General features: G+C 29.8%; 1 protein-coding gene across 1 annotated transcript; it reads right to left on the bottom strand.

The window, feature by feature from the left end:
- Nucleotides 1–216: 216 nt before the first annotated feature.
- On the bottom strand, nt 217–4,408 carry LOC140979314 (U4/U6 small nuclear ribonucleoprotein Prp31 homolog). The gene is made up of 8 exons (XM_073444661.1): nt 4,211–4,408; nt 3,096–3,161; nt 2,785–2,922; nt 1,743–2,635; nt 1,579–1,649; nt 1,143–1,245; nt 721–796; nt 217–577 (listed from the first exon to the last, which is right to left on the bottom strand). The coding sequence occupies exons 1-8, from the start codon at nt 4,211–4,213 to the stop codon at nt 476–478; spliced, it is 1,452 nt and encodes a 483-aa protein (XP_073300762.1). The 5' UTR covers nt 4,214–4,408; the 3' UTR covers nt 217–475.
- Between the last annotated feature and the right edge of the window lie 13,925 nt (nt 4,409–18,333).

Here is an 18,333-nt window from a genome sequence, read left to right as displayed (position 1 = left end):
AAAAAGCATTTGGCTATCTCTAACACTTCTCTTATGGTGTTTGCCTGGCTATTTCAGTGTTTTTGCCAAAGAAGTTATTTCCGAATTCATTGTATACATCTGTTCCGTTATAAGAATTTGAATCAATGGACTGCGAATGCAAACAGTACCCAGAAAACTGGGTATCGGCAGAATTTCATGAATATCTAAAAGGGCTATCTGGGCATCCAGACTAAATAAGAGGAAATAGAATGAAAATCCCCATAAAGCTCAAGTTGGTAATATAGTTAAACAAGGCTAGTTACACCTGAGTACCACTGCATTGCACATATGGTAAAATTCATTATAGACAACAGTTATAGTATCCATGACATATTTGATACATATTCTAATATCACCACCACTGCATTGCACATATGCTAAAATTCATTCTAGATAGCAGTTATACATATTCTAATATCACATCAAATGGAAGCCTAATTTTCACAGAGGCATCTCACGTCCGCTTGATCTTTGAAAAAGTTCCAGTTTCTGAAAAGTACGTACTCTGAATTCCACCACCAAGCAGGCTTGCCTGAGGATTCGAGAGTTCAATTCCCTGAAAAAGGTAGGTGATATAGTGAATTTGAGCAAAGCGCATCCAAGTAGCAACAATATAAGTCAGTCATATTTCTTTATTTGCATTCATTTTTTAGTGGACTGACTCTTAGGAGCTTATTGTTTTTAAAAGTAGCATCAAACCTGCACGGGTGTGAAAGCCAAACTTGAAGTTAGTCCAGAAGTTGCACCACTGCTTCCAAAACGCTTCTCCTTAAACCTGAAAGAAAAGGTCCATGAAATGAAATGAAACAGGTAATAATCGAATAATGCAAGCGTGAAAGATGAGAAAATCACCCAAATATTTAACGCCTTGTTGCTTATATTTAACTGTCAATGATTCGAAATTGTTTAATATCAGAATCAAAGTTGAATAAAGAAACTTCTCATCCTACTTCCAAGCTAGAATTTTTTTCCACCAATACACAATGTAAATGAACTACTGCTTTAGTTAGCATCAAAGACAGTTTGGATGGGTAACAAAGAAAACTAGACTAGCAGAAAAAGTATACTACTTTGCAACTTTATCACTTAAGCGGAAAAAAAGAAAAGCAGAAAAGGTATACTTTTTTGCTACTTTAGCAGCAAGCTTGCTTTGACCAATTGATACACGTAGCTTGCCATTTCCAGCCTGACCAAGCATTCCATATCCTTCCCCGAGTCCATCACCTTGAAAAATCACCAAGTATGAGAAATGAGCAACAAGCTAAACCAACGATAAAGGAATATGGCCATAAAAAATAATCAATCACAATATCAGATTAAAATCAAATCAAACAAGTTTATAGTTCTAGGAACTTTACAAAACATAAAGAAAATGCCTAAACTGCACGATCACGTCAACCAGCAAAGTAGACACCACGCTACTTTGCTGTAGGTGGAATGGAATGCCGGTTCAATTTGTTTTCTCGCCATTTTCTTCAATTGGTATCAATACCAAGAAATCCACATGAACAATTTGAAAAACAATTTGAAGCAATTTACGATGTTTTAAATAAATACCTAAAGAGCTCTCCTCTGGTACACCGAACTGCATCCTATTTGCAAGCTTACGCATGTCGGTAATAGCGTATCTAACAAAAGTTGGAGATCACATTACATTTTTCTTACATTTAAGTTAAATGGAGATTGCAATCACATTTTCAATGAAATTATACAACTACTACCTTTCTTTCATCTTCCTCAACCTTCGTCCGCCTCTCTTCTTTTTAGGCTCAGAATCAGGGACTGGAAGAGGCTTAGGCTGCTTGGCAGGAGGAGGCTCTTGCCACTTCTCAATCTTTTTATGAATCTCTGCACGGAAAGTTCTCCCAGTTTTTCCTGTTGGATCTCCTCTAGTAGAATCGACACGTGCAGCAAGTGTAGATTTTGCAGCCAAAAGTCGGCAGGCACGCATCCTCAAGGAAGGAGGAGTGCTCTGAAATATTTCAGTTTGTTCTAAGTAACCAACACGAAATTGGGACGTCGCCGTTGAAAATCCTGCTAAGTTCTTCCGTTTCGCACCGAGAAGCTGAACATTACAGGCTGGCATCTTTGCTAATGCTGAGAGACCACCAGCTGTTCCCATAAGTTTTGCAGCAACAGCACTTCCAACTATAGCAGAAAGATTTGGAGCGATATAACCCATTCGACTCTCAACAAAATCAAGAACCTTTTTCTTTGCTGAATCTAGACCAAGAGCTCGGTCACATGCGGCGATTGTCTTTTGCAAGACATCTTCCGGGAGAGGCTTTCCACTGGTGGTTGATGCAGTAACAGAAACGACCATGATAATGGCAGAGGGTAGAAGACCTTCTAGATCAACAAGAGTCAGGTCCATTTCGTTCCCAATTTTTTGAACAACTCGAGCATAGTCGACTGGATGATGAACGAGTGACTCAAGCTCCGGAAATTTTAGTCGATACTTGTCACGGATAAAATTGTGAATTATCACAATTTCATTTTCGATATCAACAGACAAGGCATTGCAATCAACAATCAACTGATATTCTGGATCATCTTCTAATACAATTCCAAGATTTGAGCTCTCAGACCCCTTCTCAAGTGCATTTTCAACTTTCTGCAAGAAAGGATCATAGAATTATATATATGGGTACATTTAAAGCGCATGAAACAAATATGTTGCATTAAACAAATATGTTAAACCTACAGAAAAAGAAAACTTCAAAACCGTGTTTCATGTTACTTCATGGAATGCTGACGGCTGACCTGCATGATATCAGTGTAACGTTGAGTTTTTTGAAGCTTGGATACGCTATCGAGATCATCATAATTAAGTGATTCAATATCTGCCAAGTCCCCGTCTACATCTTCCTCCATATGCTCTGCATCAGCATCCTCCTCCTCCTGAAAGTAAAGTGCTATCAACTAGGGCCATAAGCAAGGAAGTAACAGAGAAAACACAAAGGAAGTCTGACTATTCAGGAACATAATGAGAAAACTAGCATCACAATCTGTCATATTCATGGGAATACATGTATGAAAGTCACATGAATGTAGAGAAAATGCTGCATACTCACCAGAAGATCATCTTCGTTATCAGATAATTCGTCGAGATCGGCCAGGAAAGAGTCATTAAGGGTTGCCTGGAAACAAAAATATTTGGTGAATCATGGACTCAATAATTTTTTAGATGAAACACCTCAGAATTTAAATTGCATGGAGGAGGAACAAGTGTATATTCTGAGACATTGAATAATAACATATCATAACACCTAAGTCAACCTAGTGCAAAAAAATGTAAGTGGTTGCTTATAGCAATGCATCTGATCACCAAAAAATCATTACGATACACTACGTTCTGTTTAATATGGAAAACATTAGGACTGGTGGAAGTTATAGCACCATTCTTTACAATTAAAAAGAAGGCTGGTTGGTAAGCCTACCACAAGGACCATCAACAGATAACCTGGACAGAAATTTCTAACAGCGGCTCTGCTAAATGATCCAAGCAACAGATAGTACAGGAATAAAAGAAGGAGCCATAAGAGCTAGGGTAGGACATAAATTTCTAACAGCCGCTCTGCTAAATTTGACTCTTATAATGAACAAGAATTTATTCAATCAACACAATAATGATATTCTTCAGGTTGAACAGCAGAGTCCAGCATCTACAACATTATCTCAAACCAAAAGTTGTTCCATCATAGTGAAAACATAAATTCTACTTCTCTTCTACTCAAGAATCCTCAAGAAGCACGTAAATTCAAAACTCTATTCACTTCAAATAATTTAGAGCCTCTGTTTTACAGAAATTGCAAGTAGTAATCTTTACGACGAGCCAACAACTCAAGCACCAAGTCATATTTCGTGAAGAAAATTAGAAAACATAATCAGTTAAAACCGGTACCGCCAAAAATCGTGTTTTTCTCTGTGCAGAATAAATTCATTCAATCACAGAAGCGCCAGTCCCACCCATCCAAACAAAAAAAAATATCACTATAAGTGCATCAAGAAACAGGACTCCTCTTCCTAAGGTACCTCCCTGTTGTTGATTGTTCCTCACCCGAGTAACCGAATTTCATCATCAATCACTCGAGGCAACTATAGTTCAAAAGGCAGCACACACTTCGCATTGATAATTGAACAAAACGATCGAAATTAAACTAACTGCATCAAATTAGCGCGCCATTACCATGTTCTACACTTCTTCCGGTGACAGAGATTGTAGTTCCCACGAAGTGAAGTATCCCCGCGCCTAAACAAGAAACACCCCGCCAGGAAATTTTAGTATCAACAAAAACCTAGAAAAGAAAACCCTCCTCGGAACTGGAAATGCGTAAAATACAAAAAATTGTAAAACAAGGGCTCGAGAGATCGAATCACCTGGCTCGGCTCTTGCTGGAATGGTTATTGGCTCTGGTTTTGACTACAATGGGCTTCTCAAGGCCCAGTAAATTCTTTGAGCCCAATTACCCCGGTATCAGCCCATCAAGCTCTCTCTAGCATTGGACTTGATCAGTTTCAACATTTGGTTTTTAGGTTTACGGTTTTTTAAATATCTAATCAAACCATTTTATTACGATCTGATTCGATATTATAGTATTATGATTTGATTTATATGCCAGTTTATACAGTTTTAAAAACAATTCTATTAATTCATTACGTATCATTCTAAAATGTGTAAAATAATCATTTAAACTCAGTTTCTATAATTTTATTTTATTTTTCAAGGTTATAATAATATAATTTGACAACTGATTCTCTTATTTCATTTGAATTTTTTTTAATAAGGTTTAAGTTTTTAAATTTTTTATTATAAATTTGCTAATTGTGGGAGTTATAAATTATTAAATTTTTTAAAATATATATAAATATTTTTGAATTAATTTTTTAATAAAATTATAATTAGTTATGCAAACTTAATTAATAAAGATATATATATAAGTACAAATACAATAATTTATATTTGAAAAACTAAAATTATATTTAGTTATTAATAGTCTAAATATAAATAAAATATTTCTTTAAAACAAAACGATTTAACCGTTTAGTCTTGTTTTTGAGTTACATAGAACTATAACCAAACCATAATAATTTTAGTTTTAGGTTATAAAACCAAAATAAGAACTTCATATAATAATACGGTTTGATTTTCGGTTTTTTCATATTAGAGTGATTGTGTTATACAAGATTGGATATATTTTCTCATCATCATATTCGCATATAAAAGTCGACACTAATATAAATTGTAGGACCGAATATTCATTTTTCATGTTTAAAAAAAATATCATCTTCTTTCAAAAATTATTCATTTTTCATGTTTTAAAAAAGTATTATCTTTTTGCAAAACTTCCCCAGAGGTCACCCATTTCAATTCAATTCTTACTCATAGACGCTTAACCAAACAATAATCATATCTGAATATCTCTATTTTTATTTTATTTTACATTTGAAATTTTATTTTCTTATCAAGGTAATAATAGAGTGAGGAAATGACAAATGTGATTCTAAGTTTTTTATATATAAAGCACAAAAGTATGATAAACATGCATATATTTACAGCCCAGATATCCAACCCATGGACGGTGGATTTTGTCCTAAGAGTAAGATATAATTTTCATTTTATTTGCATAATATTTTGAGTTGCGTGGTGTCAGGTGCAAAAATAATAAATTTCTCTGTGATCTGGTGGGAAAATGATAAATTTCTCTTTTACCAAAAAATTTAAAACCTCATCTATCTTCGATACATCAAAAGTGTATTGCATATATTTGGGGAGTCGGGGCTATTCTTCTTCTCTGGTTCTGCCAGTTTCTTTTTAAGAAAAATAACATTACATCAATCATCTGATAGGATCTCAGCCATCACAACATCCTCTACTTCTTGATAATAAACCTCATGGTTGTTTATTCATTTTGTATCACTCTTCCCTCAAGAATACCTCATATTCAACAACTTTCGCAGCTAACTCAATGAAACACTGAACTCCGTGTCTTGGAATTTCTTCCTCAATTCGAAATCCAGACCTTTATGTGACATTTTCAAGAATTTGATTTTAGGTAAGAACATCTTCCACCTATTCTTCATCTTAAACGATTCTCTTTTTTTTTTTGAGCGATTCTGGATAAATCGGTAATATGTACCTCTGGTTCAGTTATGTAGAATTGAGTGTAGAACTGTTGAAACTTTCTTTTCATCTCTTGTAAATTCATCATTCGATTCTTAGGGAGTGAGACATATCAAGAAAATATGGTTATTGTAAGGGAATTTGAGAATAACTGCAACTTTAAGTTGTTGAAGTTCTCCAAGTTGGCCAACTCCCCACATTGGATAGTATATATGACTATGTGTTTTATGCTAGATTGGCTGTCCTTCGAGGAGAATAGTCTAAAGTCATGAACTCTATAAACCTGGGATAAGAGTTATTCACACATAACTTTGGGCGGCCTATTTATCTCAAGACTGGCCCATATTATTCTTGAATAGTTTCTCGTACCATTTCTAGGTCTATCACTGTCATATTACGGGTTGGGAGATGCTGATGACAATAATGTGATCCACGAGCTTGAAACCCTGCATTAAAACTAGCATTTCCTCTTGGGAAACCTCTATCCACTCTTTGATAATCCATATGTGTCATGTCATCATAAGTTCCTGATTGGTACGCAGTGTTTGTCACACTGTTCACTTGATTAACAGGTTGTTTTGTGTTCCCCACTCCATGAGCATGTGGATATGGATGGAATATCCCTCTTAAGATATCTTCTCTCCTTAATGGTGGTGTATAAATCCTCTCTCGTCGGTTTGGGAGTGTGAAATCTAGGCGGCGAGGATCGCCAGCCCTTGAATTCCCTACACCCTGGTCAAGTTCATTGAATTGGTTGCTTCCCTAGTTTCCTACTTTTTCACTTGTGTTATGCTCTTAATGGGTTGACTGATTTGGTTTACCCAAGGCTATCTTCAAACAATCAAACATAGCTTTTAGACATTGCATGTGATATTTCTTCAATTTTCATTGTTGTCAACTCTTCCACCAAACAGTTTGAAATGTGAGCATATACCTCTGGAATATTTAATAAGTTCCCGCCAAAGTTTTTACTAAATAAAAAAGAAAAATTATTTCCTAACATATTGAATAATATTACAATTTTCAATTGAAAATAACAATAAAATGGGTTGTCTTTTCAAAGTTTTATTTCGAAGCTCCCACACCTATTGGATAACACTATTTCAAATATTTGATACTTGATTAAAGTATGAAAATTAATAAAATAATGGTAATACATATCAAATTCTTTTTTAAATTTCAGTTTTAAAATTGAATTTCTTGAAAATATAAATTTCATATTTAATTTCAAATTTAAATCTAAATATCTTGAAAAAATAAATAGCATTCAAAAATTTGAAATTGGTTCCATCACATGATTTAATATCTTGGTTCCATCACACGATTCATACCAACGAGGTTGTGCTAAATATAATTTGAATTTAAAAAGGGTAAATTTGTGAAAATACATCTGCACATCTTTAAATTAAAATTCAGTACATTACCATAATTTTTTAAGATTTAGTACCTGACAATGTAGAATTTTAGTTTCAACTCCTTACAAACCCAAAGTTACAATTTTGCCCTTTTATTATTAAAAAACATATAATTTTATTCACAAAAATTACACATGTCTTCTATATATAAAATATAATTTTAAAAAAATTTATCTCAATTATCATGGAATAAGAGTAAATACTTATTTTAACATACAAAGTACCTATTATGGGGTTTCGGATACTTGATTTCGCTCTTTGAATACTCCAAATATATAAGAAAATATTATATTTTCGAATAATCACCACAAATTCGGTCATTGTTGGTCTTTTCATGAAAAATACATTATGATAACTTATTCATGTCATTTTATTTTTTAAAAAAACATAGTTCACCACTCATCATGAAATAAAATTAAATATTTATTTTGACCTACAAAGTACCTATTTTTGAGTTTCAAATGCTTAATTTGGCTCTTTAAATACTCCAAATGTGTAAGAAAATACTGGATCTTCGAGCAATTGTCGTAAATTCTGTAATTGTTAGCCTTTTCATTGAAATTGTGTTAAGATGACTTATCCATATCATCTAATTTTTGAAAAAACATAGTTCCTCACTAAATAATGAAATTAGAAAAAATACTTATTTTGACCGATAAAGTACCTATTTTGGGGTACCAGATATTTGATTTGGCTATCGGAATACTTCAAATGTATAAAAAAAATACTTGAGTTTAAATAATATTAAGTGATTTTTGATGATGTCATTTGTGAAGTTAAAATGTGATACCTAAATTGGTACAAATAGTATCTAATTAGAGTCTACAAATACATTATTTTACTCCATAAATACTCATATCCAATTATTTCAGGATGTCAAAATATAGTTTGATAATGAAATTCATGAATCAAAAATTTGATACCTAAATTAATACAAATAAAATATAATTCGAGTCCACATACTTGATTTTATCCTTTAAATACTTAAATTCGATTATTTGATGATGTCAAAATATATAATTTGAAGTTAATATTGAATGGATTTTGATGATGATATTTATAAATTAAAGATGTGGTACTTAAATTGGTACAAATAATTCCTAATTTGATCATATATATGCTTGATTTTACCCTTTTAAGACTCAATTTTGATTATTTTAGCATATAAAAAAAATATTGTTTCAAGTAATATTGAGTGACTTTTGATGTGTCATTTGTGAAGTTAAAATGTGATATCTAAATTGGTACATATAACAATCTAATTCGAGTGTACTAATATTTGATTTTACTCCCTAAATACTAAAATTCAATTAACTTTTTATGTCAAAATATATAGTTTGAAGGTAATATTGAGTGGTCTTTGATAATGATATTCGTGAATTAAAAATGTGATACCTAAATTAATACAAATAATACCTCATTTGAGTCATGAAATACTTGATTGTACGCTTTGTAAATACTCAAATTTGATTATTTGATGATGTTCAAAAAATATAGTTTAGAGTTAATATTTTCTATGTTGTCATTCGTAAAGTAAAAATGTGATCCCTGAATTGTTATAAGGAAAACCTAATTCAAGTTTTAAATAGTTGATTTTACCCTTAAATACACATATTCGATTATTTGGGGATTTCAAATGAATAGTTTGAAATTAATATTGAATGACATTTGATAATGACATTCATGAAGTAAAACTGTAATGCTTAATTTAATAATAATAGTACCTAACTCGACTCAATTGATATTATCGAGTGGCCTTTGGTAATGACACCAACAAAAGTTATTAACTTTAAACTATATTCTTTTTTACATTCGTGAAGTAAAAATTTGATGCTTAAAAATGTGTCATATTACTTATTTGATAATGACATCCGTGAACTATAAATATGATACCTAAGAATGTGACATTAAAAATGTTTAATTTGACATCCCAAATAATCGAATATGAATATTTACGAGGTAAAATCAACTATTTGTAAATTGAATTAGGTTTTCCTTATACCAATTTATGTATCACATTTTTACTTCAACACCATAAAAAATATTAATTTCAAAATATATTTTTTGACATCATCAAATAATCAAAATTGAGTTTCTAAATGGTAAAATCGAGTATTTCGTGACTCGAATTAGGTATTATTTGTATTAATTTAGGTATCACATTTTTACTTCACGAATATTATCATCAAAGACCACTCAATATTACCTTCAAACTATATATTTTGGCATAAAAAATTAATTGAATTTTAGTATTTAGGGAGTAAAATCAAGTATTAGTACACTCGAATTAGATTACTATCTGTACCAATTTAGGTATCACATTTTAAATTCACAAATGACACATCAAAAGTCACTCAATATTACTTGAAATTATATTTTTTTATATGCTAAAATAATCAAAATTGAGTCTTAAAAGGGTAAAATCAAGCATATATATGATCAAATTAGGTACTATTTGTACCAATTTAAGTACCACATCTTTAATTTATAAATATCATCATCAAAATCCATTCAATATTAACTTCAAATTATATGTTTTGACATCATCAAATAATCGAATTTGAGTATTTAAAGGATAAAATCAAGTATGTGGACTCGAATTATATTTTATTTGTATTAATTTAGCTATCAAATTTTTGATTCATGAATGTCATTATCAAACTATATTTTGACATCCTCAAATAATTGGATATGAGTATTTATGGAGTAAAATAATGTATTTGTAGACTCTAATTAGATACTATTTATACCAATTTAGGTATCACATTTTAACTTCACAAATGACATCATCAAAAGTCACTTAATATTATTTAAACTCAAGTATTTTTTTATACATTTGAAGTATTCCGATAGCCAAATCAAATATCTGGTACCCCAAAATAGGTACTTTATCGGTCAAAATAAGTATTTTTTCTAATTTCATTATTTAGTGAGGAACTGTGTTTTTTCAAAAATTAGATGACATGGATAAGTCATCATAACGTAATTTCAATGAAAAGGCTAACAATTACAGAATTTATGGTGATTGCTCGAAGATCCAGTATTTTCTTACACATTTGGAGTATTTAAAGAGCCAAATTAAGCATTTGAAACTCAAAAATAGGTACTTTGTAGGTCAAACTGAATATATGATCTTATTTCATGATGAGTGGTGAACTATGTTTTTTTAAAAAAAAATAAAATGACATGAATAAGTTATCATAATGCATTTTTCATGAAAAGAAAAACAATGACCGAATTTGTGGTGATTATTCGAAAATATAATATTTTCTTATATATTTGGAGTATTCAAAGAGCGAAATCAAGTATCCGAAGCCCCATAATAGGTACCTTGTATGTCAAAATAAGTATTTACTCTTATTCCATGATAATTGAGAAATAAATTTTTTTAAAATTATATTTTATATGAAGAAGACATGTGTAATTTTTGTGAATAAAATTATATATTTTTTTAAATAATAAAAGGGCAAAATTGTAACTTTGGGTTTGTAGGAAGTTGAAACTAAAATTCTATCATTGTCAGGTACTAAATCTTAAAAATATGGTAATGTACTGAATTTTACTTTAAAGATGTGCAGATGTATTTTTCACAAATTTACCAATTTAAAAATATACATAAGGTGAGTTTTTGCCTAAAGTACTAAGTTCCCGTCAAAATGATAATTCTAAAAAATGAAAAATATATCATCAATCTCGAAATAGTTGAACTGCAATAAATGATTGAAAACATTAAATTTTATGCTATTTTTATTAATATTTTTGTAACAAAGAACTATATTTTTTCTTTTTTAAAAAAATTCAAACGTGAATTAAAGAAATTTGAAAATATAAACTTCAATTATTGCTTGAATTGATTATATCATTTCCTTTATTAGTTTAAATCTGAATATAATTCATTTTTATATCAATTTAAATGCAATCTATGAATTATGTGTTTTTTATATTCTTTATTCAAATTAAAATTGAACTAAATTGAAAACATAAACTACTTTTAAATCATTTAAAAATACATTTAGTGCTTAAACTCTGATTAGTTCGTTGATACGATCTACCAGCATATGGAAACAACATAAATTCAAGTTTAAAATGTATTTTTCATTATCAAAATATTATTATTATTTTTTTATACATTTTATTTTTTATTTAAAGGTATTATTTATATTTTCTTTATTTTATATGGTTCACACGCACACACACATATATATACAAAGTTTTTTGTCAAAAATAATATGTTATAAAAAAATTATCATTATTAATATATTCACATACCGCATTAATATTTGAAACAAATAGGAAATAAATATGTAATTAAATGTGAGTTTTCAATTTATTTTTTAAAATTCAAATTTAAATTTGATGTTTTTTGAAATTATAAATTATATTTAAGTATTGATTATATCATTCTATTTAATTTCAATTATGATTTTAAGTTGTGTGTTACTTTTATAGAATTTATGTTTACTACTCTCTATCATACTAAATAAATATAAAAGCTTTTATACAATATTATGTTTTTCATTTTTTTTAAAAGAGTATCTGTAAATTGCTGTTATTATTGTTATGTATCTTAATAGAACTTTAAAATATGTATTTTAATAGAAATTTAATATAAATATTTTTAACATGTCCAAAAAATAATTATTTTTTTAATCAAAATTTATTCATATTATAAATTACAAAAAATTTGAATTTTTAAAAAATGTTTATTTATTCTTTAAAATTTTGATAAACAAAATAATATAAGATTTTGTAAAAATTTTTTCTATTCTTTTTATTTATAGTCCATTTAACCAAGATACTAAGTAAATTTAACGATAAAATATTGTTATCATCATTTGAGCGTTATTTCAAATGACATTAATATTTTGATATAATAATTTTTGATAATTATATTTAAAATTTAAATATATTCATTATATTATATCAATAATTTTAAATAATTATTCAAACATTAATATTTACTAATTTTTATCATTAATTACATAAAATAACATTCAGTGCATCGTACGGGTGAAATACTAGTATACATATATAATTAAGATTTCTGCAGGGGATTGCTTAACGTTTGTGCAAGTTGTGTGTGTTTCCTTTGTTTCTGCCCGTCTTCTTCTTCTCTTCTGATCTTTTGGGAGGTTATTCTCATTCTCCCACTACTCCATGATTTTATTCATTATCTGTCTAGGATCTCTTCTAATTTGTAGGCACTTTGATTTATTCAAATCAATTTAAATTACTGATGAACTCTTCTCCAATCTTGTTNTAACTCGTGCCTACTTTTTATCTGGGTGGAGGTAAAACAAAAGACAGTGCCCCACGTAGGATGAAAATGTTAGTGTATGAGGTAACAATATTTGGTAATGGTGTCAATGTCTTTCATCATCGGATAAATGGGTGGAAGAGTCACGTAGCACTCAAAAAAATTAGGCCATGGAATTTGATAAAGATGAAAACAAGTCTCAAATATTAGGTAGCAGATGTTATACAATCATAATTATTCAATGGCCCATTTTGGAAGAAAATTATTTAATATACATATAATATCTGAATTAAAAAATAGGTGTCGTTTAGATAAAGTAAACATTGAAAACAACTTGTAGTTCATGATAAAATTATTCAAGTCAAGAATCATGTTTTGGGTTTATTTCATCCTACCCATGTGGGTATTGTCCCATGATAAGATGGATGGCCAAGATTTGTCCATACATATATAGGACCCACTTTTTTTTTTGAAATTGTATGTATGGCAAGATCTTACCCGTTGAAATGAAGTGAGGGTAGTGTCCACATAGGTAGGATCTCATCTACCCATGTTTTGGTGCTTTATTTTTAATTTTACTTAAAAGGTTGTGATGAAGTGGTCAAAGTTGGCAGTTCATATACACATAGGAATCAATTTGGTGTTTGCGCTATGACTTATTGTTCATCTCAGAGCCAAGGTCACGGGTTCGATTCTCATTGATTGCAAAGAGTGCAATTATTAGGAGGGAGATTGTTGGGTGCAATAATTGTCCTTGTTTGGTAGAGCGATGAAACGTGGTTCTCGAGCTGTTTTGCGGTTTAAAAGATTTGAGTTGCACCATAATTACCACCAGCTATAAATTTTGTTAAAACGGCAAACGAGCATGATCCGAAAACACAAAATTCCTTCGTTTAGGCCTTCGAAATCGTATTTCTGTTTAAGAAAAGTTTCGTAGAACCCATAACTTTTTGTAGAAAATTCCAAATTCGGTTCCGCCACTTGTTCTGAACTCCATAAAATGGCTCGTACTCGGATCACAGCTCGCAAGAGTGTCGACTAACCCCGGTCTCAAGGCGTGACACATCTGATACTATAATATTAAATTTTATATAAGATCTCGAGGTCGAGAGTTAAATGCCACGAACACCCTCCATTGCTAAAATTATACATCTTTCCTAATTTTTTTTTTTTATAATTCATTTGTTAAATTATTTGACGTAATGCATTTGTTAAGTTATCGTTGTTCATCAACTCTAGCTGTTTAGAAAGGTTCATCTCATGATTAATTTAATGTATAGTAGTCTGCTGTTGTTTTTTTTTTTTTTTGGTCTTTGTTATAATTTATATACGACATCAATCGCTTTCTTTTAAAACCCCATATTTGACATTTTTCATTTTCTATTAAATCACACAACAAACATATATATTGTTAGAGTAGATAGTAATTAAAAATTTTTATTTTAATATAATTTATATTTCATGATTTCGTTTTATTGTACGATCAATATAGATAACGACCTTGATTATATGATATTGTTCATTTTCTAATTTTCTAAAAATCACATGTGTGTGCAATACGTGGTTTGACTTGCAATAATCGATGTGATTGATCATTATATATTTTAGGAGAAACTATTTTCTTATTCTCTCGATCCAATATTTTTTTTTTTCGTTTTTCATAGAATTGATAGGAAAGAATTAACAACCTTACAATTGATTGTTCCATCGCAAGCTCTATCCTGTTAATAATTGTTAGTTTTTATTTTTTTAAAAAAATTTATTATTATTTTTAGGGCCACTTCCTTAATGTAAAATGACACATTTGCAGAAAAATCAAGAAATAATTCCGGTATTTCACTAAAAACCCTGAATTATTAATGTAAAATTTTTTTAAAAAAAAAACTAGGATATTTAAAAAATCATAAATAAATAAACTTTAATATCTTTAACTAAAAATTAGAGGAGGCCGTATTAGCTGCCCTTATACATGATAACTTATAATATCTCAATAATGGATTATAAAAGTCCAAAAGTTTCAAGAGCTCTCATGTTATTCTCTCATTTTGGAACCTTCTTTAAGGCAAGTGGGGATCTTCAACAATTGAGGCAATAAAAAACAATTCCTTCGTGATTATTGTTATAGTAGGCCTCCAACGAGTTAATTTGTGACTTGGTTTTATTGATTCTTATATAAATACAATATTTATTTTAATAATATTTTATAATTTTATCCAATTATGACATTTACTTTATCTGTATATCAATGCAAGCTGCATATATAAAGTCCTTGAATATATGCTATAAGTACCATGAGGTCCACGAGTCTGATCCACGAGTCTATTGGATCATGGAATTCATTAGCAAGTGTACTGTTTATTATAAATATGTTCATATATAGTCGATTCATCCGCCCAAAACATATATAAATATCACTCGAGCTTGAGACTAACACATGTGATGAAAACCCTATGTTTCATTGGTAAGGACGCATAAATATCAATTCATACAGATGGGTGATCATTTGATGAGGTACTGAACAACCCTCATTCGGACTGTCGAAATGATTATCATTTATCGAGTTGAATAGTCCGCAGTTATGTTCGTACACCATTAGTCCTTTAACCCGGGACAATATGGAGGCTCTGCGCACTAGCATGCACTTTGATCATTTTACCGACATCAATGAGGGTCATCAGATGACGAGATTGGGTGTAGTTTCGAAATATGTAGGAGCCAATGCATTATAGTCGAGAATTCACTACTCGCCTACGGGTAAAGATATCCTATGTGATCTGATGATTTAATAGTGCAAGAAGTCTCTGGCAAGAGCAAGACACGTGTTTTAGGGAAATGTGTTTTCTTAGTTACACATATAGTGTCACTATTATTACTCAAAGATAAATCACATCGTTATCGAATTCATTTGCAACTCTCTATATACCAATGATTGTATATTCGATCGAGATATATGAATTGAAGGGACAGTACTATACGTTAACCATAACTTAAAGTTCTTTTAAGCACCTTCAGTTATATCAAGTGGATTATAGGGTGATGCTACTAGACACTCTTACCATGATCTGATGGACGCAATCAAACTTGAGTTCTGACATTTTTGATCAAATGGTAGATGAAAAGGATGAGGCTACTAAAGATAAGCCCAAAAAGAACAAATATTGTTCTGAATCACATAAAGTTTTGAACTCACGCTAGCTGTAGCCCTTAATCACTGAAGGTCACATAAGTATTGGATTATATGTTTCCGTTGAGATAGTAGAATTCAGAGAGTTGAATTTTGTGACTGTAGTTTGATAGAGATAAAAAATTGCTTATAAAGGAGTTTATAAGTTGATTCCATATATTAAAAGTTGTGGAAATTAGCTTAATTGCTAATTAAATGAGAAGAGTGGAACTACCTGTTTTAGTAATGAGTTCACAAAATTTGCAGTTGCCAAAAATAGATCGGTGAAAAATTGTCATTCGAAAATTTCTCATAATTTTTTAATGCAATATAGGAGAGGAACACAAATTTTTTATCGTGAAGGTTTGAAAAAGCTCATAGAGATTTTCAAGAGGAGCTATTATCACATAAACATTGGAATAGTTAGAGTTTGCGTTAAATACGTAAAGGTAAATCAAATCTAAACGCTATATGAATGGTTTTAAATCATACGACGTCCGAGAATGTTTTGAATGTCAAAATAAAATTTTTAAAGCTTCTGTTGCGTCTTAGGTGCGAGAAAACGTTATACGAACAATTACTAATTAATATCCTCATTAAGTAGATGGCATGTCTCGAAGGATTTTTTTTATGGAGATAAAACAAGAAAATTCAACTCAAGTCTTGGATATGTACGGATCGGATTCGGAACGAATTCATGGCTTTGAGTTCATTCGAAGTTTAATAACTACATTAATTTGCTATTTGATGATCTTTAATAGATTTGAAATTTTAAAATTCGACGAGTAAATTTTTTTCATATTTAAAAAAACCACATAAAATTTCGTTGTTCCACTCGATTTCTAATGTAGTGCCTTTCACATTAAGAAGAAAATTTTTCTTTGACAAATCTTTTTACCATCCTAACGATTATAGGACGGAATAATGTTATTCTAACAAAAAAGGATAATTTGTAAGAGAGATATAATTCAACTTTTTGAACCATATTATCAGTTTAAGCTAAATCAAACATGTGTATATATATATATATATATAACAACATTTTTTTGATCATGTAATTTGTATATTTAATAATTTTGATTATATTATTAATAAATTCTCAATTTTAGTCTAATAACTTAGCACACATTTTCACTTTTGGTAAATTTTCATCCTAATGCTAACGTTACAATGAAAAATGATGACATGACGCCAAATATTGCTGACGTGGTCGCGAATATTACTTATGTGTCCGATGTCACATCAACATTCCGATAAAAATGACCAAAATTGAACAAAAAAATTGCAAGTTAGTCAATTGAAACTCTGAATTGATCTATAACATGATCAAAAATAAAAAATATAAAAGTTTTAGAACCAAAACATTGTTTTACATATATTTATATCCAAGTCATAATAATGAAATAAAAATCAGCAATTGGTGTGATTATTTAATTAGCTAATTACCGATCACTAACATATTATTTGAGCCCATATTATGCGAACATAATGATTCCAAATTTCTCATCCAAATATAAAGAATGTCAAATAAATCGTGTAGTTGGTTTGGTCCACGCAATAATCGAAAGCTTATTCATTTATATTTATTAATAAAACTAAATAAAAAGAAGCCCACAAAAATCAAGAAACATATTGCTTTTTCTTCGTTGGAATATAAAGACAAGAATTGATATAATTGTATGATAATGTAAATCGCAGGCAGATACATCAATGCGTGTAAAACGACATACATACATTGGATAATTCAAAAAATAAAATTAGGTGCATAAATAGGATTGATGGATGACAATTATTATAAAATTTTGTTAAGAATATAATTAATCACATGTACATATTATATATATTTTTTTAATGATAAAAACTCATATCCGTTATCTTTTCGTATGTATTGGAAAAAATTTATGACTAACGCAATAATCTGTGTTTGTACGTATTATGTTATTTATGAATGAATTGCACTTAATATATATACACACACACATATATACATGTGTGTGTATATATATATATATATATATGTATTCGTATATATTATTTCAAAGGCTTAATTAGGGTGTGAGTATTAAAGAAATACAAACCGTAAATATTGATAACTTTTTAATTAAATAGATGAAATAATATAATCAAATTCAAGGCTAAGATATTTGCAGAATGAAATACTCGATCATTATCAAATTATTGGACGCCTCCATGAAACAAGATATCTCCGTTCCTTCATAATCTTTGCCAATCCTTGTATTTTTTTTTATTTAACGTCCTATTCAATTATTTGACTTGGAAATATATATATATATATGTGTGTGTGTACGTGTGTGCAATAATTACATTTGTTAAGATAATAATCTAATGGTGA

This window comes from Primulina huaijiensis, chromosome 6, assembly GCF_012295235.1.
Source record: "Primulina huaijiensis isolate GDHJ02 chromosome 6, ASM1229523v2, whole genome shotgun sequence".
Classification (NCBI taxonomy): Eukaryota; Viridiplantae; Streptophyta; class Magnoliopsida; order Lamiales; family Gesneriaceae; genus Primulina; species Primulina huaijiensis.
The sequence above is the reverse complement of the archived record's forward strand: the minus strand, read 5'-3'. Positions and strand labels throughout refer to the sequence as shown.